The 20,059-nt window shown below is 57.8% G+C and overlaps 3 protein-coding genes across 4 annotated transcripts in view; 2 read left to right on the top strand and 1 right to left on the bottom strand.

Annotated features, from left to right (window-relative positions):
* Positions 1-20,059, top strand: part of LOC139325771 (dual specificity testis-specific protein kinase 1-like) — a 36,546-nt gene that overhangs the window by 2,894 nt on the left and 13,593 nt on the right. The window contains exons 2-9 of one of the 2 annotated variants that reach the window (XM_070955762.1): positions 12,643-12,845; positions 15,687-15,808; positions 15,921-15,969; positions 16,785-16,934; positions 17,382-17,555; positions 17,665-17,748; positions 17,973-18,059; positions 18,411-18,521. In XM_070955762.1, the coding sequence (XP_070811863.1) occupies positions 12,657-12,845; positions 15,687-15,808; positions 15,921-15,969; positions 16,785-16,934; positions 17,382-17,555; positions 17,665-17,748; positions 17,973-18,059; positions 18,411-18,512 (957 nt within the window). In that variant the 5' untranslated portion in view covers positions 12,643-12,656 and the 3' untranslated portion in view covers positions 18,513-18,521. Of the gene's footprint in view, positions 1-12,642; positions 12,846-15,686; positions 15,809-15,920; positions 15,970-16,784; positions 16,935-17,381; positions 17,556-17,664; positions 17,749-17,972; positions 18,060-18,410; positions 19,557-20,059 lie in introns of those variants that run through there. The other variant, XM_070955761.1, reaches the window with a different exon arrangement.
* DPP7 (dipeptidyl peptidase 7) lies at positions 405-8,612 on the bottom strand. Its single transcript, XM_070955764.1, has 13 exons — positions 8,400-8,612; positions 8,208-8,319; positions 7,651-7,790; positions 7,377-7,540; positions 7,148-7,283; positions 6,953-7,034; positions 6,581-6,747; positions 5,920-5,980; positions 2,578-2,696; positions 2,051-2,207; positions 1,535-1,599; positions 1,357-1,427; positions 405-686 (listed from the first exon to the last, which is right to left on the bottom strand). The coding sequence occupies exons 1-13, from the start codon at positions 8,610-8,612 to the stop codon at positions 581-583; spliced, it is 1,593 nt and encodes a 530-aa protein (XP_070811865.1). The 3' UTR covers positions 405-580.
* LOC139325769 (kelch-like protein 9) lies at positions 3,497-5,787 on the top strand. Its single transcript, XM_070955759.1, is given in 4 exon segments — positions 3,497-4,615; positions 4,822-5,074; positions 5,185-5,345; positions 5,455-5,787. Coding segments are annotated over 4 exon segments (1,866 nt in total).

A 20,059-nucleotide genomic window follows, 5' to 3' on the forward strand; every position in this document is an offset into this window, starting at 1 on the left:
CTGTGCCACTGACTGCTTATATGTTTCTCCCCTGGTTAAAAGCTGGCTTTTGCACGAGAGGCTGAAACCGGGAAGTGAAAGTTGCTCTGTGTTGAAGCACTGTGGCGCATCATCCCTTGATAGCAACACTGGTAGAACTCCTTGGTGGGGTCTCCAGAGTGAAACCAAGTTGGCTAAGGAAATAAATGCTTTTCCTGGGGTGGGTGTACGGGGGCTGGGGGGTTCGAGTCTTCCCACTTTCTATGGGTGTGTGTGTTTCGAGCTAGATGGTCCGAAGGTACAACTCAGGGTAACCCCCCTATTGCTTTCAGGGTCCCCGACTTAGAACCACCAATCTCAATGCATCTGAGCACTGAGTTTGAATTCTTCCCCTCCCCCCCAGTTCCCAGATCCTTTCTTAGAAAGAGGTGAACCAAAGGCCTGTTTCATCCCAGCCTCCATGAACCTCCCTGGAGGGAGCTTTATTCCTTACTCTTCAGCACTGCAGCATGAAAGTGTCACTGCTTCAAGAGGACACTAGAGTCTCTCCCCCCCTTCCACACCCAGCGGTCCGGGGGCTTCTGTTAAGGCAACTCAGACGCTACTTGGTGGCCTTGACGGTGGCCGCCTCCACCCAGCCCTGGATGATCCTGGCTTCCTGTAGCCGAGCTTCCCTGGCCGAGGCGGGGTCAGCTGGGTTGGAGCTCCTGTTTTTTGGGGAAAAAAATAAGCCCAGTGAAGAGGACCATCCCTGCTGCTTGTCAGAGGGCAAACATACAGCCACGGGAACTGAGGCGTTCCAGGTGGCTTTTAAGGTGTGTTTGCTTGCTGTAGCGGGACCCCTCCCTTTCAGGGAACACAACCGCTCTGCTTCCTCTTTCGGAAACATTTAAAATTCTTGAAAGCTTGTTTTTAAAAAGAAAGGGAGGGGGGGCAATGAATCATCTGAAGAGACTTCCTTAAACAAGAAAGTCCAGTTGACTTTTGGGGAAAAAAGCACCTTTGGGATAACCATGACCTGGATGGCTGAGAAGCTCCAGAGACCCCTGAAGAGGGTGGCTGGTTGAGACCAAAGGGCTCCCCTAGCTGGGCCTGCATGAAGGCCACCGAAAGCCCACGGGATCCGGGAGACGGCAACAGCCGCCCTCCCTGGTCAGAAGCCAGGAACAGCTCAGAGAAGGAAGGTTAGCTATGGAGGCAGCTACTCCTCCACCATAGGCCTGTCTCCCAAGAGACCTTCTGAACAAGACACCCCGGCCAGAGAGACGGGACGAGGAGGAGGAAAGGCCTGCCTAGGGCTCCACAGAGCAAGAGGAGATCCTTGCAAGAATGGTGCAATCCGAGGAGACGGGGAAGAAGCCAGGAGGCCAAACGTACCGCAGATCAAGGTGATGGGCGCCCCCTTTGATGGTGATGGCAATCAGGGAGGAGCTCAGGTTCTTTCGTACCTGGAACGGCAACACCGGAAAGTCAAACTTTGGGAGTGGGGGGGAACAGTAGCTAACGGGTCCAGGTAGATCTGACCAGATCCCAGGAACACCGAGCAGGTACTTACGCTGCCTGATGCCCAGGGGTCCAAGTCTCCGTTGGAAAAAATAATGTTGCTTGCAGCAGCCAGATCTGCAGTTGTCAAAAGAACAGCAAGATTCTCGGTTCGAATGATAAAAGCCAGTGGGGAGGCTAAGGCGAGACGGGCAGCCCCCCTCTTGAGGGGGCGGGGGTGTCCAGGAGGAGAGTGCCTGCCTTAAAACCATTCATTGGCTCTGCAAAATCTCCGGCCTTTCCCAGCAAGATCCTTTTAACCGGCCGGGCTTTTCTCACAAGGAGGCCCCAACCTTGGACAGAGAGGTTCAGACTCCCATGGCAAGCCCTGTCCTCACAAAGAGGGGCCTTGCAAGGGCCCAGAAAGAGCCTCCTTCCACAGGACACCTGTCAATCTGGGACCATGTCCTGCTGCCCTTTAAGTCTCACAGCTGCACCCTCCTCCCGCAGATCACCCAGAGCAAAGGGGGCTCTTCAGGAGCCCCCCCCCCAATTGCAAGCCGAAATCCCAACAGAGGCTGCTGCTCACCGCTGCCCCAGAAGTTGGTGCGCAGCCACGATGGCCGGGGCCAGACCCCCCACTTGTGGAAGCAGTAGCCTTCCCGGGTGGCCTCTGTGAAGGGCAGCTCCGGAAACATGTCAGTCACGTTGTTGCTGTTGAACGTTAAGTTGATCTCGGTGCAGGCCTGGAACAGAGAAGAGTCTGGCTGCCGGGAGAAGCAACTGCAGGGGTCTTGTCCGGAACGGGGGGGGGGTGTCTACACTGCGTCAGCCCAGCCCCCTGCCCACCCCGGCATCTGCCAGTTTCCGTACGGAAGAAGCTGGCTCCTCCGTGTGGGAAGGGGAGACCCATAGCAAGAAACATCCCAAAAATGCAAAAATGTCCGGGGAACCTTGCTCAGATAGCAAGTAAAAAGTCCAGACTTGGAAAATGGTTTTTCATCCCATCCCTGGCGATCGAATGCCTCAATATCCTGAAGGGCAGCTGCCCACCACTCCCACCTGGGGCCCCTGCAGCCGCTTCCCTTCCCGGCCAGCCCAGGTGAGGCAACCTACCTGATAATCCCAAGCTTCCGCATTGGGGCCTAAGCCACAGCCCGTTGGATCGGAACATTTATGGTACAGCTGGTAAATGTCAAAGCACTTTTCCGTCCCCGTGGAGTTGTAAAATACTCCTGGTAGAGCAAGAAGAGGAGGTTGAGTCCACTTTAGGTGCTCCAAAGAGAGAGAGAGAGAGGAAGTTGGGCAGAGGGGAGGCAGTTTCTTAAACCTAAGTCATCCAGGAAGCCCACCTTAAGCCCAACTTGGGAGAAAAACTCATCTTGCTTTCAAAGTCTCAGATGAAAATTCTGTGGAAGACATGCAGCTAAAAGAACCACGAAGCCAGAACTCCAGCCCTTGGAAGGACAAGCTGAAGGGATGGAGACCGTTCAGTCAACACGCAAACACACACACACACACACACACACACACACAAGGCTTAAGGCTTCAGGACAGAGAAAGGGAAGAAATTCTTTGCCAAGTCCTGCTGCCAGGTACAATGGGAAGCTCTGCTTTCTAGCGTAGAACGCAACTCTTGCAGGTGGCTGGGCAGAGAAATTGCAAATATCCCTCGTTAAACTTCTTTCTCTTCAGCCGAGGTATTAAATCCTAGGAACAGCAGGAAGTCAGATTTTCTTCCCCTGCTGCCTCCTGGCCAAAGACGGCAGAGAAAGCCCAGGCTGAAGCAGCCGACTCTCCTTCCAAGCAGGGGGCAAGCCTGGACTTGCCTCTTTCCCCACTTTGGCCAGACCAGGAAATGGAGGACCCACCGCACCTTGGTGGACACCAACCAATGGGAGGGAGGGAGGGAGGGGAGATCGGCTGCTGCTGCCTTGGAGACGAGGGATCAGCTGTCCTGCTCTCCTGGTAGCCCAGAAAAACAAGAGTGAAGCACAGCTAGCAAGACTGGCCATCCCACTGGCTGAGTCCAGGGATGCTTCCCGGGGGCAGAGGGTAGGAAAAGGGCTGCTTCTGAGCTATGGCTTCTGGAGAGACACATCTTGGGGACCGGGAAGCGGCAGAAGGCCAGAGTCTCAGCTCGGACACCTACCTGCCTAAACTCCTAGAGGGGCTCCAGAACCTGCGTTCCCAGAATGCCCTGTGTGACGTGGTGCTGGAGGCCGAGGGGGCCTCGTTCCCCGCCCACAAAGCCATCCTTGCCGTGGGCAGCGGATATTGCAAGATGCGCTTTGCCAGGGAGGCGGCCAGCCAGGCAACCCCGCTCAAGCTGGCACCGCCAGTGACCGCCCGGGGCCTGCAGGGCGTCTTGTCTTTCCTTTACTCCAACCGGCTGGAGCTGACTCTGCAGACGGTCGAGGAGGTCTTCCGAGCGGCCGAGGCGCTGCTGGTGCGTGAGGTGATGTGCCTCGCCTTCCGCTTCCTGGAAGGAGCCCTGGACCGGCACACCTGCCTGCCCATCCTCTGCCTCGCTCAGCGGCTCGGCCCCGAAGAACTGAGGCTGAAAGTGCAGCGCTGGGTCGGGAAGCACTGCGGGCACCTCCTGAAGGACCCTGTGCAGCTGAAGGAGCTGGACAGGGCGACTCTCTGCGAAATCCTGGACGGAGGAGACACCCGGGGACTGAGCGAACTGCAGCTCTTTCAGGCCGCCATTTGCTGGCTGGACCACAACGGCTCCCGCCAGGAAGACGCAGCCCAGGTGCTGGGCTACATCCGCTTTCCCTTCATTCCGCTCCCGGATCTGCAGAGGTTCGTCCAGGAAACGCCCGTCATGAGAACCGTGCCTGCTTGCCGCCGGTACCTCCGGGAAGCCCTGGACTACCACGGCCAGCCGTACGCGCAGCCGCTTCTCCAGAGCGAGGGCGCCCGGGTGCGCCACAGGAACGAGAGGCTGATGGTGCTGGGGGGCAGATCGGCAGACAACGCCATCTGCGGGGACGTCTGGGCTGCCGACCAGCACTGCCATTCGTGGACAGCCATCGGGAAGCTGAGTGGGCCCCTGTACAACCACTGTGTGGCTGTCCTGCACGACTTCGTTTTTGTGATGGGGGGCCAGGAGAGCTTTGATCCGACAGGCCAGGAGCCTTCCAAGAAGGTAAGACAACCCTGACTGTCCAAAGAGGCACAGCTGGCGGCTTTGGTTTTCTTCAGAGTAAGAAGCCAACGGAGTCCCTTAGGGAGAGCAAATGTCCTTGCTTCTTCGTTGGCAACGTCAGGTAGTTCCTGGTGGCGAGGCAGACTTCCCTCTTCCCGAAGGGAAGAACCGGGGGAGCCACTGACCTTCCCCTCTTCCAACTCCAGGTGTTCAGGTTTGACCCTTGCCGCAACACCTGGCTGCAGGTGGCCAGCATGCTGGTGCCCAGGACTCGCTTCTACGCAGGGGTGCTGAACGAGCAGCTGGTGGCTGTGGGGGGTGGAGCATCGCTTGGGATGCCAATCAACACGGCCGAGGAGTACCGCCTTGCCAAGAATGCCTGGCGGCCCCTCCCGCCCTTTCCGGAGACGGTGGCTGACCACGCAGGAGCGACGCACGGAGGCATCTTGTACATCTCAGGTGCGGAAGGGCAAAGGGCGGCTGGCACTGGCTGCTCTGGAGAGAGAAGCACCTGGGGTTGGGGCAGCCTGGAAGGTGGAAGGAACAGCAGCCCTTTTCCTTCGGCACAGGGGGCTTTGCAGAGGGCCAGACCTTGAACACCATGTACAGCTACCTCTCCCGCCTGCGCTGCTGGGTCAGGAACCGACCGATGGCCTTTGCCCGCTGCGATCACGGCATGGCAACGGTGGGAGACCGCATCTTCTGCCTGGGAGGAAGGGCTCTGGCCAACGTAGGTGGCATTTGCTCCATTCCTCTTGGGCTCCGGGGCCTCCCCGAGGCTCAACTGGGCGTTCTTGGCAGTGCTCTCTGGCTCTGCCCTATGCTTTGGTTCTTTGTAGGGCCAGGAGTGGGTCCCTGTGAGCGAGGCGGAGTACTATTGCCCCGTCACTGATCGATGGGCCCGGCTCCATCTGTCGGCCGTCGACCTCTGCCACTTCAGCCTCACCAGCAGCCAGCTTCAGCTCTACGTCACGGGCGGAGGATCTCTGCGGCGGAGGAGCAAGGAGGACGGCGTCTGGATCTGCCACCCCAGCAGGGGAACCTGGGTGAAGGTGGGCTGCCTGCCCTGGACTCTGGCTGATCACGCCTGCTGCTTCGTTCACCTGCCCCCCAGGATTGCAAGCCCAGGAGGAGCCGAGCGAGAGGAGCCTTCGGACGGCGGAGGAAAATAGCTGGATCAAAGCAGTTTGGGTTTTCCCTGGGGTGACCCACAGGGAAACGAACTGGCCACGATTGCACCCTGTGGCCCCCACCCTGGAGAAACGCAGCATTCGCAGAATGAAACTGGGAGTGTGTCTACTCACCAGAAAGAGCTGCCAGCCCTCGGATTGAGTCCTTACTGGCCAACATCAGTTCACAGCCAACCTGAAATATCAGACGTGCCCAGGCTCAACTTCTCAACGCCCCCTCCCCATCAGAAGCATTTGAGCACATCTGCACCACCCCCTCCCCAAGCAGAAAGCCAGTTTGGCTACCTGCCGACTGGCCCAATATAATCTATTTTCTAGCTCGTTTGGGGTTTCGTGCCAGCTTAAAAACATGCCGTAACCCCCATTGGTACTAATCTTACGCTTCTTGGCCCAAATCCCCAAATGCTTATATTGTCATGAAAAGGGAAAAAAGCCCCAGGCCCCAAATCTCTCTCTAGGACTGCCTTAGGTAGGTCCATTAATGAAAGGCCTCCCCTGGGGGTGGGGTGGGGGACAGGAGTGTCACTTTACTGGCTTAAGGATCTCTGGAAAGCGCAAGCAAGGAACGCGGTTTGGTTGGTTATCCTTTGGCAAACATACCAACCCTGGGCAAAGATACGTGAAAGAATTTGGGTGTGGAGCTTGCTACTGTATTTTTAAAAATCACAATATCCGCATTAAAGTGACCACCACCACAACAGGGGGTTTATTTTTGTCGAGCTGGGTACACCGAGAGACTGAGCTGCCCCACGTCTAAGGGAGGCTGAGCTCTTACCTTGACGGGGTTCGCTGGGAAGTGGCCCATAAAGTCCGTCGTGTAAGGATAGTCCAGCATGGCCATCATGGTGAAGGCATTCCGGGCAAACTCAAAGAGCTGCTTGACATCCTCTTGAGTCGAAAGCTGGTGGCAGACAGCCATCTCCCTGCCGATTCTCCCGTAAGCTTAACACAAAGGAGAGGCGCCTTTGAGTTGAAGGATGCCGCAATTGGTATCCTCCACAAACTGGGAAACAAACTGCATTTGGGGTTTAAACCTTTCTGGTCCACTGTAGGGCAGCGGCGTATTTAGTCGCAAACTGCCCACAACTTCACACCCTAAAATGTGTCTGTCCCAAGGCCCGTTTGCTCCCATTCGGAGCTCCTTTACCGCCAACCAGGCTGAGGTCTTTGATTTGTCTGAATGCTTCTCGGACAGCTTTGGCACACTCCGGACTGTAGTTCTGAAAGTCCTGGAAGAAAGAGACGAAATTCCCAAACCGAGTCAGAAAGCGAATTGGATTCTTTCAGATTCACTGGGGGATGAACAGGAAAAAGGGAGTCCGACCGAGGCGCCTTGTCTTACTGCTGTGACATCCTTGAAGAACTGGCCGGGATCCCCAATCCCCGCGGTGGACAGCACGGGGGCACTGGCAGCAAGGGCCCCGGCCACCAGGTTGGGATACTTCAGCCTCATGTAGGCGCTGAGCATCCCTCCGTAACTGTGAAGGGGATAAGGAGGAGGCCGTTACTTTCCTGCACAGAGGAAGCCGGAAGGGATCACACCCAATGGTTTACTCGGAAGCAGCCCTCACCTGCCCCCGAAGGCGATGACTGGCACGCTCTGCGCTCGGTGCTGCTCCTTCAGCCACACGATGAGGACCGCATAGTCGGCCAAGGCTTGCTCCACGCTCAGCAGGCCAATGTTCGGCCCCTGCAGGGACGCTGCTCCGAATGGAAGCGATTTCCCATAATACCTCTAACAAAAAAAAAAGGGGGGGGAGATGAGCCAGAGACCAGCCTGTGCTATGGCAGCCCCCGACGCCCCCCTTCCTGCCTGCCCTGCCCGGAGACGGCAACCCCCCTTACGTGTTCTGCAAAGACCACCAGGGCTCTCTGCTGCTCCGCCAGCTCCAGCAGGAAGCCGTTGTTGAGGGCGAAGTCCCAGATGTTTCCTTCATTGCCCGTGTAGAAGAAGATGGGGCCGGCCCCCTGCTTCCAGAACTTGTCTGCGGGACAAGGACGCATTAGGGGGAAAGACGCGGGTGGTCCTCGTTTAGCGACCGACTCATTTAGCAACCCTTCACGGTTACAGTGATGATGAGGAAGCCCTCAGGGGCCAGTCCTCCCTGGGCATAGCTGACTCAAGGCAATAAGCCCAGTCACAGGGATTGCTTCACTCTGCAGCCCAGACGCCACTCCCAAGCGTGGTTGCAAAACGAGCCCCCCCCCCCACCTCTCTCTCTCTCTCTGCACGGCTGTGGAGAGGCCCCTCCGGAGCAGCAGCCAGCCCACGGGCGCCCCCCCCGCCGCCCTCCCTGGCAGCTGAGCCTGCGGCCCCCTGGGAACCTCTGCCCTGGGAAGAGGAGGAGGAGTGGGGGGCTTTGCCAAGAGGGGCCCATTGACCCTCCTCCCCCCAGGCTGACCTGTGATGAGGTACCGCTGGGGGAAGGTCCGGTTGCGGCACTTCTGGAAGTCGAAGTGGTCCAGGGGCTGCTGGAAGAAGCGCTCCTGGAAGGGCGGGGGGGGGTCGGGGGGCTGCCAGGAGGGAGGCAGGGAGGTTAGGAAGCGCAGCGACCCCCCCCGACCCTCCCCCTCCCCGAGACCCCTTTGGCAACGGCCGCCCCCTCACCTGCCGCCCCCAGCCCCGGAAGGAGGAGGGGGAGGAAGAGGAGGGGGAGAGGGAGGGAGGGGCGCGGGGCTCCAGCCGAGATCGCCTCCATGCAGCCGCCGCTCCGCCGGTCACGTGCTGGACGGCTCGGCCGGTCACGTGCGAGGAGGTCACGTGGCACTCCCCCCCACCGGGAGGCGGCAGCGGCGCCCGTCGCCATGGAGACCGAGGCGGACCCCTCCCCTCCCCCGCCCGCCCTTAGGAAGCCCCCTGCCCAGTCCCCCCCACCCCCCACGCTTCTCCTCCCAGGGCAGAGGGTGGGCGCCCTCTGCACATGCTCAGAGACCGGACGGGCCCTGAGAAGCGCTGCCACTCAAGACGCCCCCTCCCCTCCTCCATCAGACTGGCTATCCCGCCCCCCTCCCATGCAAGGCCGGGGCAGCCGGCCCATAATGCGCGGCCGGGGGTCTCGGCGGCCTCCCTTCCCCGCACGCCCGCTGGGTGGCGCCGGGCCGGGCGAGGCGGAGGCGGGAGCGGAGCGGAGACCGGCGCCGTCTGTGCACCCCGCGGCTCGGCACGGAGGAGGCGGAGGCGGCGTGGAGCCCCCCGGCAGGTGAGTGCCCTCCGCCGGTCCTGCCCCGGTGCCCCCGGGGGGAGCCGAGCCCCGGGCGGGACGCCTCCTGGTCCTGCCGCAGCCGAGACAGGTGGAAGGGAGCCCGGCGACCCTCCCGGAGGGCGCTGTGCCAGGACCCCCGCCCGGGCTGGAGCCTCCCTGCCGGCGGCCTTTTCCCCGCGGGCTCCAGCGGCTCCGTTGCAAAAGCCTCCGCGGCTGCCCCGCTTCCCCCTCCCCTCCCCCTCTTGTGGGTCCTCTGGGCCCCCTCCCCCAGCCCCTCCCCGAGCAGCCCTCCGGGTCCCAGGCTGGCCATCGCTCAGCTGCCTCCGAGGTGGGCAGCTGAAGGCAGCTTGCATCTCGCGGCGGAAGGCGCGAGAGCCACCGGCGAGAAATGTGTTGATCCATCGGGCGCAGCTTTCTTTGCTCTGACTGGCAGGAGCCCCGAGGCGGAGAGGCCGGGGATTAAAGCCAGCGCTGCCCGCCCGCCTGCCAGTCAGGTGCCCCGGCTGAGCCCCCAAATGCTCAGCACCGAAGGGCCGTTTCTGCCAGGAGGAGGAGGAGGAGGAGGGGGTTCTGGCTGCCATCCTCTAACCCGGGCAACCCTGGGAGATTCTGGGGAGGGGGAGGGCCGCTTGCCCCCTCTTCTCCCTAGGAACGGGGAGGGCAAATTCTTCCCTCCCTCCTGGTGTCTTCTAGGAAGGAAGGTGCCACGTTGGTGCTGCTGCTTCACAGCTATAATTACGCTGGGCCTGACTTAACCAAAGTTCTTGGTAAAGCCGCTTTTCTTCCCCCCCCCACCTAAAACCTCTCCCGATGACTTGTCTTCTATTAGCTTATGAGAAGCCCACAAGCTAAACATCCTTTGACCTAGATCTTTGCCTGGTGAGTACCAACCCAGGTGGGGCTGGGCGCTTGACTTGTCAGGTCAAGGCAGGATTTGTGTTGCCAAGTCTTGTTGGGCTGGCCAAGCGCTTAGCTGGTGTGGATTGAGGAGGAAAACGGCACCACCAGCGTCTCCCCTCTGGGGGTGAGTGGCAGGAACGCAGATTGCCCTGGGGCAGTGAGGTGGGGGAGGCCGATGGTCTTCCTGTCCTGGACTTCATGCGCCTGTCTTGTGGTCTGGGGTCAGGAGGCTGGATTTGGGGATGTAGCGTCCCACGCAGAGAATACGGAGACTGGGAGTTAGCGATGAAATGCCCTCCTAGGCAACTGAACGTCTCTGAGTTGAGCAGAACTGATATAGATTCGGAGCCAGCTTTTTGCCAGGGAATACGGCTCGGCTCATTTGTGTGAGTTGCCTGCAACTGGGCTGCGGATGCTTTCCTGCTTGGTCCTTCCCTCTGAGGTGGAGTCCCCTGGGATTGTAGTTTCCGTGTGGCTGAGCATCCTGGCCTTCTCCTTGGAGGGCTAGACTTGATAGCCTCTGGGCTCCCTTCCTGGCCTCCAGATCCAGAGCAGGAGTCAACCTGGGCAGCAATGGCCCCTGTTTCCTAGCAACCGGCCACCGTCTCCTCTGCAGATTCCAGAAAGCCTTGGAACAAAAGGCTCTTAAAACTCTCCCCCAGCCGAGCTTTCCAGCAGCTCTGAAGAGGAGACCATGCCCGCCCCTGCCAGGAATGCCCCGTCAGCTGTTTCTGCCTAATGGAACTGGCATTGATCTACCACTGCAGGGCTCTGGGCATCCGCGCCAGCTCTGCTTTCGCTCTCAATGAGATCCGCAGTGGAAGAGTGGGAAGATATTGTGACAAGCACACAACCTCGCTGGCGGGCAGGGATAGGCCTGGAGGCACTGTGTCCGGCCGCTCTCTCTTCAGAGGAGGCCTCTGTAATTCAAGGAAAGAAGATTCAATAAAGGAGAATATTTGTGGCTCAGGGTTGGACAGAGGGGTCCTTGGTCCTCTCTCAGCTGGGTTGTTTCCTTGCAGACGTTTCATGACCCAAAGTAGGTAACAGCATCAGTGCCAGTGGGGTTTGCTGCAAATGCTCCTCCTAGCACTGATGATGTTACCTGGTTGGGTAATGAAACGTCTGCAAGAAAGCAGCCAAGTTCAGAGAGCGTTAAGGACCCTTCAAAGAAAATCCAGTGTGGCCTCTATTCGGTCCTCACCTCGCCTCCATCCACCTGGGCCTCCACACCTGCGTCCCTCCAGGGAGCCGGGGCTGTTGGGTCCTTTCCATAGCAGGCCTAAGGGTCCTTTGTGCCGGCTCCCTCGGTCATCACGGTCCTTACCGTGAGTCAGATTCTTGGGTCCAGCAAGACCATCTGTTTAGACTGAAACCGCAATGCTTGCAAATAATATCAACAGCTGCATCCTTGTTTACTTTTCATTTATTTTTGTCTTTTCCGATTTTCAAAGTGAGGCTGGTTTGTTTTTTTTTTTTTTCTGTGCACCTGTCCGTTCTGAACTTTAGCTCAACGCCTGATGTGTTTTTCCAAATGCCACAAAGTTTAGTCCAAGTTCTTTATAAACAAAACATCCACCAATTAGCGGCACCCCAAATCAAGCTGAAGGCATTCAGTGGCCTGGGGTCTCGCAAGGAAAAGTTATCAGAAATGATGCTGGATTTACGGGTTTGAGGCAGGGGCTCCTGTGTACCTTCACCCAAGCTGTGGTTTCCCTGTATGCAACATACGTCTCGCAAGCAGCTGAATTTTGTGCCAGATTATCAGATTACAGGTTTGGAAGGAGATAATTGTGCTTTCCCTCTGCAAAAATGAACACATTGCAAATGAAGGTTTTTACGGCGCTCGGGAGGAATGGAGTGGGGGAGTCGGTCAGTGCTAGCATTTGTAAAGCGTGAAGCAGAGGCATGTGAGAGCAGCTCTGCTTCTTTCTCTCAGCTCCCCGGGTGCCACCAGCGCATTCCTGCTGTGTTGTTGTGTTCAGCCTGGGAAACCGGAGGCTGCAGCCTCCCTCCTCAACAGGCCTGTTTTTGTCAGGGGGACAATGGGCCTATTTTGCTAGCCATCTGTGTCTTAAAGTAAGAGGCCAGAACCGCCATGTAGTAAAATCAGTCTCCAGAAAGCGTTTTCTCCTCCCGTCTGGGTCCCTGCAGCGAATTCAAAGGGGCTGCCCCCTCACAAAGTCTGGCCACCACGCCTGGTGCCGGGCAGTTGGCAGTTCCGCCTCCAATGCCAGGAGGGAGGGCCTGCTGCAGACACTGCCCTGCACGGAAGGTTCATCGAGGGGCTGCCCCAGAAAGCAAGGAGCTGAACGTGGGGAAGGCCAAGAACGCCAGGCATGAACTCGGGGGAGGAGGGTCCTGGGATGCCCCCGCCCATGAATTTAGCACCTGGGAGACTCAGCCCGGCCAGAGAGGGGGAAGAAGAGGCCTGAGCAGCCAGGGACCGTCCTTCGTGGGAGCCTTTTCCTTGCACCTACTTAAAATCCTGCAGCAGCTCCTGCTCGATCTGAGAGCCTCTCTGCTCAGGGCAGACGGAAGCTAGAGAGCCCTTCAACTGGAAAGCCTCTCGGCCCCAGTTCCTCCCAGCAGTTCCTCTGCCTCCAATCACTGGAGCTGCTGCTCCCAGTTCCCAGTTTGAGTCTGAGTAAAGTTTCGTAAAGGGAGATGAGCGCTCAGCCTGAGAAGGGGCTTTTCTGAGACACGGAACCTCTCCTTTCTTTCCTCTTTGCAGGGCCTGCCTTGACCATGCACAAGGTGGGTCTGGCGTCTCCGGATTTTTCTGGCTCGACCCAGTGCTGCGAGGAGAGCCCGGACGCTTATTGCCCAGAGGATGACCGGTGGCAGAGACTGCGCACGGCTGTCCGGAAGCTGGAATTCTGGGAAAACTTTGAGGCGGAGCTGATAGGCAGCGGCTTCTTCTCCAAAGTCTTCAAGGTAGGGCATCAGCCGGGCATGTTGAGCTAGGCCCACCCACCAGGTTGCCTTCTGTGCCCGTTGCCCTCCAGTTCCCCTCCGTGGAGGACGGGGGAGTTGGGGAGCGGAAGTCCCAACATGCCTGGGAGGAGGCAGACTGCATCTCTCAGACCTGCTTCTGGGTATTCAGAGGAATGTTTCGGGCATCAACACTGGCACTCCGTAGCTAGCTGGCTCCATGTGCAGGGACAATCAGGGTAGCCCAGGAGAGTGTGCAGAGAGAGAGAGCATCGTCTCCAGATCAGGCAAGATGTTATGAAAACAGGGGCCGGGGAAGAACCAGAGACACCCAGCTGGTGCCACTGGTTTTGAGCAGAAGACCAGCATTTCCAAGGTGGTTTCATGACCGAGGCAAGAGAAGGAACGTTTTGTCTTAGGGGTTGGCATTCTCGGTGCCAGGACATATCTCTGGTTTAGGGGGAGAGAAAGCGACTGCTTTTTTTCTGGTGGGAGACGTAAGAGGCAGGAGTCCCCCATGTGATGGGACTCGATCCGAGGGATCTCCTGCCTGGGTGGGCCGTGGCCGGATTCTTGTGCAAAATCAAGAGCTGGTGTTTCTCCAAAGGGAGACGAGTCTTTAAGACGATGAGACGCTCTCTGCTTGCATCAAGAACGCTGCTGCTCTGGTCCGCTTCCTTCCCCGGCAACTGAGGCTGGTTCCCTTCTGCCCTCTCCCCCTGCTAATCCTCACCTCTGTCCCTCGGTGCCTGTTCATTTGCCAATGGGCAACGGTCCTTGTTTTCCAAAGCCTTTGTGGGTGGTGCTTGATGTCCCTGACTCCCAGTCTGCAGGATTCCTGCGGAAGGACAAAACCTTTCATAGCCACCAAGGTTTGCTCCGGTTTGACAGGATGACCTTGTGGAGCTTTCTAGAAGTGAGGGACAATTGCGTCAGGACCGAGCCAGGATCTCTCACTGCTGGGCGGCACCTTTTTCTCCTTATCTGGCAGCTGAGGCACCTCGTGCCAGGTTGGGGCACAACAAAGGCAGCTCCGAGTTCAAGGATCCCTCCTGTCGTTGCGAAGCTAAAGCAAAGCCTTTGTCAGTTCCTCTTCAGCACCCTGAGGCTGACCCTCCCCCACGGGGCAATTCTTGCACCCCGAAGAAAACGGGGCTCAGAATCAGCCAGTCCTTGGCCGGGTGCAAGAGACGGTGCCCGTTGGATGGCTTGGGCCGTTTGTGCCTGGAGCCTTGTGCAGAATCATAGGAAGCAAATTAAGGCGCCAGTTTCTCCGACAAAACGGAGGCGGCTTCTTTTTAAAACTAGAGTTCAAACTCTGATCTGGCACTTGGAGACAGCTGATCCCATCTGCACGTCGGCTGCTTCACCCCGTCTGGCTCTCTGTTCCAGCCCCCACCCTCCCCGCTCCTTCCCCAGCTTGTCCCAGCTCCTCCTCGGGCAAAGCAGGCACCCTCGTCGTGCAACTCGCGGGCTTTGCGTGGCTCATTGAGCGCCTGGTCGTGTCCGTCATTAACCTTTTCCTCCGTGAGTCTGAATGCCAGCTTGATTGCGATGCTTGATGACTTGAGGAGGGCAGCCATGCCTGCTGCCGCCCGCCTCCAAGAGGGAAAGGAAGGTGGAGAATTAACGAGCAGCCTTAAAAGCATTTTTATGGGGAAACAATAAAAGAGAGGCTGCCGTAACCCACTGGCGGCTCTCCTCGCTTAGCTGTTGGCCAAGGCTCCTTCCTCATTCGCGATCCCCAAGAAATGGCCTAATGGGGGTTTTATGGAGCTGGAGAGGCCAGGCTGCCAACATCAATCTTGCCCCTAAGCAGGGAGAAGGGGGCGACCCACGCAGGGCAGCTGGGAAGGACAGAGAGCCCCCAACCCCCCAGAAGAGGCTAAATGAGGCTGTCGGTCAATTAAACGACTTTACAACAAAGGAACCTTTAAAACCTCCCTCTGAATCCTTTTCAAAGGTTCCCTGTGATCACAGCTTCAGCAAAAGGATCGCTCCCCCCACTCCTCCTCCAGAGTACTCAGAGCTTCATGAAATACTCCCACTGCTGTTCCGGCTGCTGCATGTTAGAAAGGAAAAATAGCTTTAACATTTCCCTCCCGTGTCCCTGGAGCTCCCCAGAAGCGCACTTAGCATGGTTCCCACGTGTGGTTAGTCCACTAACCCCTGCGCCGAGCCTTCTCCGACGCAAAAGGTATTGGACTTCAGCCCTCCTCATTTCCATCTGGGCTGGGAATGATGGGAGATGTGACTCTCCCACACGGAAGACAGTTGGCTCGGGATGAGGAATAGTTGAGTTTCTGAGGTTTCTGAGTTTTAAACCTTGCAAGCTGCTCCGTGTCCCTTGGCTGAAACGGGCTGCGAAATCAATCACATCAGTGAATGTTGGTCCTTCCTTCCGTCCTTCAATTTCTGGCTGCAAATGTAGTTTCTCCCAGGAGCCCCGCTTCAAGCAGAGTTTCGTTAACCCGAGGGATTCCCTGCCCCAAGAAGAGGCAAGAGCCATAAATGCCAAGCGGCTTAGAGGAGCCTCTGGGCAGGACGAGGCTATTAATGGGCACTGGTGCAGCTGCTAATCCTTTAGAGCCAACAGTAGCTGAAGGTTTGCCTGATAGCCATCTGCTCCTTAATTATTGGAGCCAGGAGCCCTTCCTTTACTCTCTGGGCCACCTGCGTGCTTCCCTCCGTTTTGGTGTCATATTTGGGCAGATCTTCCAGAGACAGCCCTGAACCTGTTAGAGGCAGCTGTACCTGGGTGGGTGCCCCCGAAAGTGGACGCAGCCGGCTTTTGATCTGAGGTCGCCTGCTCTCACGCCACCCCTCTTCCCGGGCTTCTGGCAGGTTGCTCCGCGTCCTGAGGCAAAGGCCATGGTGGTGAAGATTTACAAGAACGATGCTGACCAGGAGGGGATTGTGCGCGAGATCAGCTTGCTGCAGAAGCTCTCCCACCCCAACATCGTCAGGTAGATCTCTTGAGTAAATCCCCTGGGGGGGGGGGCGGGAGGCACATAGCAGTAGGTCCTTTCAGCTTCCTTGGCCCTCCTACCTCCCACCCAATGTCTCCTTTTGTGTAAGGTACCTCGGGATCTGCGTGAAGGATGACAAGCTGTACCCCATTCTGGAGGTAAGAGGGGGGGATCTTCCCCTGCCCAAACAGCCGCCCTCAGTCACCCAGGCTAGGCTGCCTTTTAAAGGAAGGGGCCCTTGACCTTGGTGCCGGACAGGAAGCAAGGATTTTCAGTGGTGGGATCGGCTCTCGGGAATGTCTTCCCGTGGGAAATTTGTCCGCCTTCTGGGAAAGCCGAAGCTGAGCTTCTCCGGAGAGCTTCTGCGGCCCGGCATGTCATATTGCCTTTAGACTTCTATCTCTTTTATTCTCGTCTTGCGTTGTTTTGTGGCATTCTTGTGAGCCTCCGAGAATCCCGCAATCGCAGCAACCCCCTCATTTGATAAATAAGTGTCATCTGTCCATCTGGCTTGCAATTGGCCTCGTGCCCCCAAAAGTGGGGAGTTGGGGGGCTGATCTAGCTCCATATGGACCATATGTCTTTATGCTTTAGGACTGAGATTGCTGATGATGTAAAAAAAACAACAACAACAACAGTGTGCATCTCTGTTAAAAACAAACACACAAGGGAATTCCCAATGTGGAAAATCCTGCACTTAGAAATATAGAAGCTCAAGGGAGAAGAGCCTAATTTGTCCTGCAAGGTTCCTTTCTTTGTCTTCAGCATGGGGGAGCATGTAGTTCAGCCTGGCCTTCCCCAAAGGGGCGTTTGCCAGACGGGTTGAGCTACAGCTCCCATCCTCCTCAGCCGGTTGAAGATGGCAGGGATCCTGGCTGATGGGCCTGCGGGGCTGGGAAGGCAGAATGGCCTCCATCCCAGCCTCCGTGGGAAGCGACTCAAAGGCCCCTCTTCCCTTCTGGGCTGCCCTCAGTACGTGAACGGCGGGTGCCTGGAAGAGCTGTTGGCCTGCAAAGACACCTCCCTCAGCTGGAAGGAGAAAGTGGGCTTGGCCTCGGACATCACCCGCGGGATGGTCTACCTCCACTCCAAGAACATCTACCACCGCGACCTCAACTCCAAGGTGGGCTTTCAGTTCAACCTCCTTTCTGAAAGACTCGGGAGCAGCAGAACTGCAAAAGGGGAGGGTGGGAAGGGCCGTCCGGGGAAGTGAGTAGAAGACACCCCGGAAGAAGGAGAGCCCTTCCTCCTGTGTCTTAGTTTGTTTTGGCCAAAGGAGCCTCCCTGCTCAGGAGCAGTCTGCAGAGTCCCAGGAAAGGAGGAGCACTTTGGCTTCTATCCTAGTGAGGTTTCCTAAAATTGAAGGTCGTCGTTGTTTTTCCTTGTTTGGGGCTGGGCAGTTGGTCCGAGACCAGAGTCCATCCAAGAGGGAAGAGGCCTCTGTGAGCCTGTGTCAGGCCAGTCCCAAGAGGTGTTTCCTGCTCTGTCCGGTCACAGCCCTCCCTCCCCCCCGTTCAGAAATCCAGTGAGTTTGGAAGGAGATTGAAGGGGCCATCCGTCTGTTTTTCAGAACTGCCTCATCCGAGTGACCCAGCGAGGACGGGAGGCGGTGGTGACCGACTTCGGGCTGGCCAAGGAAGTGGCGGAGCTCTCGGCCAAGGGTCCGGAGAGGAAGCTCTCGCTGGTGGGCTCAGCCTTCTGGATGGCTCCCGAAATGCTGCGGGGAGAACCTTACGACCAGAAGGTGCCTGCCTCCCTCCCTCCCTCCCCCCAGGGATGCCCCGGGGAGATGAAGAGCAGGGTGGTTGGAGGGCTGGCGAGTTCCCTGCGGTGAGCTGGCCTCCCTTTGGCAGGTGGACGTCTTCTCCTTCGGCATCGTTCTCTGTGAAATTCTGGGCAGGATTCCCGCTGACCCCGAGGTTCTGCCACGGACTCAGGTGACTCCCAGGACCCCCTCCTCCCCGAAATTTGTCAGGAGGGCCCTTCCTGCTCTGAGTGGCCTTTTGGTTGGGGAAAGCTTTTTCAGCTCTCCCCAACCCCCTGCCTCCTTCATCTCTGGGAAGGCAATTTGGGGAAGCCGATTGGGGAGTGGGGGAAGAGGGAGCCCTGGGGACTACGAAATGACGGAAGCCCTCTTGAAACCCACCTTCTCTCCCTCCAGGACTACGGGCTGGACGTGGCTGCCTTCCACAGCATGATCCAGGAGTGCCCCAAGCAAGTCTTGGATTTGGCGGCCAGCTGTTGCAGGGTGAGGATTTCCTTCAAAAGAGGCTCTTTTGTTTTGCGACACAGAGTGAGGGGCCGGGGCCCCTTGAGCCAAAGCAGCTCTGGAGCATTTGCACATTGCAGAGACAGCAGCTGAGGGTGTGTTCAGGGCCATCTACCTCAGAGTTGTAGATCCAGGAAGAGGCACCCTAAGCTTGGCTAAGCCACCTGGGGCACGGAGCGACCAAGGGGCAGCTCATGGGGCCAAGGGCATTTCTGCATCCCTGATGACAAGGGAGTTTGCCATTTCTGAAAGTTGGGTGACTGGCAGGGCTTGGGGGTGCGAGCTGCCCTTTGGCACATCTTTTCTCCTCTCCCATTCCCCCCTCCCCAGATGGAAGCCTTCAAGCGCCCCTCCTTCTCCGAGATCCTGGAGGAACTGGAGGACACGGCGGAAAGGCTGGAGTTCCTGACGGAGAAGCAGCCCCCAGGTTGACCCAACCGGGTGGGTTGTGGACTGAAACCTACCTGTACATCTCAAAAGAGAAGGTTCTGCGGGAGGAGGAGGGGGAGGAGGAGGGGATCGGGTCCCCTGGGGCAGATTCACAGGCTTGGAGAGTGGAAGACGCAGCCCCCTCCCTCCCCAACCCTGCCATCTCTTCTCCAGGTGCCCAGATTTTCTTCTGGACCGAGCAATATTGTTGCAAGAAAACAAATCCCCCCCCCCAACACACACACCCTGCATTTAGATGTCTCTGGCCAGTGAGCCGAGCTGCATGCCTGCCACAGCCATCAGGCAACTCCATCAGGGGGCCGAGTTGCCCCCAGTCTTCAGACCGGGGTCTCGTCCTCCAGACCCTGCCCAGTGCTGTGGAGCGACTGCCAAACAAACCATCCTCTTCCTGAAAAGGGCATTTCAGGCCCCGAGAGGGAGCTGAGCCTGGCTCTCTGTGCATCTGAGGAGGGGGGATCCCTGCAGAAGTCGGGGCGGGGGTTTCTCTGGGCATCTCAGCCACTTGGGGGCGCTGTCTTCCAGCCAAGTTTTCTGGGCTAATTCAATGACTGGGAAGGCAGATCCTGAGCAGAAAGGGGAGCTGCCCTACTCAGCTTGGCTCCCCTGTGCCAGGCACCAGCCTCCCCTCATGATCGCCCTACTCATTTGGCAGCCCCCGGCCAACCCAGGTTCCCCTTGGTCCATGAGAAGGCCACTCCCCACTTCCCTTCTCTTGGATCCTGTTCCCAACTGGGCTGAGTCATTGCGGTTCTGCCGTGGGCAGCAGATAGTTGGGGGGTCCCCAGAAAGACACACAGGTGGAAAGAGGCTCGGGTAGCACATCCCTCAGGCATAGAGAGACCCCCGAACCCATTCCAAACCACAGGCACACAAGTCCATCCTTGTGAACCCCCAAGGCCACGGGCATCCCATAATAGCCTTCCGAAAGGCACTGGGGCAGGTGGCTGGCTTTCAGAAGCCGAGGACAGAGTGGCGTCCTCTCCAGGCCAAGGTTGAAAACGGCTCTCCTGTCTTTGTAAATCAATAAATAGCTTGTGAGCTATTCCCAAAAACTCCTTAAAACAGGGACAGCCTCTTGAACTTTTGACTCTCTGTGTTTGCGTATGTGTGTAAGTGTCTCTGGGTGCCCCCCTTCCCCCGTGTAGTGGTAGACCTGCATAGACCTGCACCCGCCACAAGGTGGAGCCCTTTCACCAGCTATGCTGCATTTGGCAAAGCCCTCTGCTGGATGTCGGCAGTTGGTCGTTCTCCAGGCACCTTCAGCTCCCCTCCTCTGGGTCAGTGGATGCAGACTGGCCAAGGAGGCTGCTTCCTCCTCCTCCTCCTCTTCCTAACCTCCGCTCTCCAGCTGGTATTTTAATCCAAGCCATAGAAAGGGCTTGCTTGGATTGGATTCTAGAGCAGGGGGTCTCCAACCTTGGCAACTTTAAGACTTGTGGACAGCTTTGCTGGCTGAGGAATTCTGGGGGTTGAAGTCCACAAGTCTTTAACCTCTTGCCAAGGTCGGAGACTGTTTTGCAACTGGTTCC

The sequence above is a fragment of the Pituophis catenifer genome, unplaced genomic scaffold, assembly GCF_029215685.1.
Source record: "Pituophis catenifer annectens isolate HBS135680 unplaced genomic scaffold, rPitCat1.0.hap2 SCAF_17, whole genome shotgun sequence".
In the NCBI taxonomy this organism is placed as follows: Eukaryota; Metazoa; Chordata; class Lepidosauria; order Squamata; family Colubridae; genus Pituophis; species Pituophis catenifer.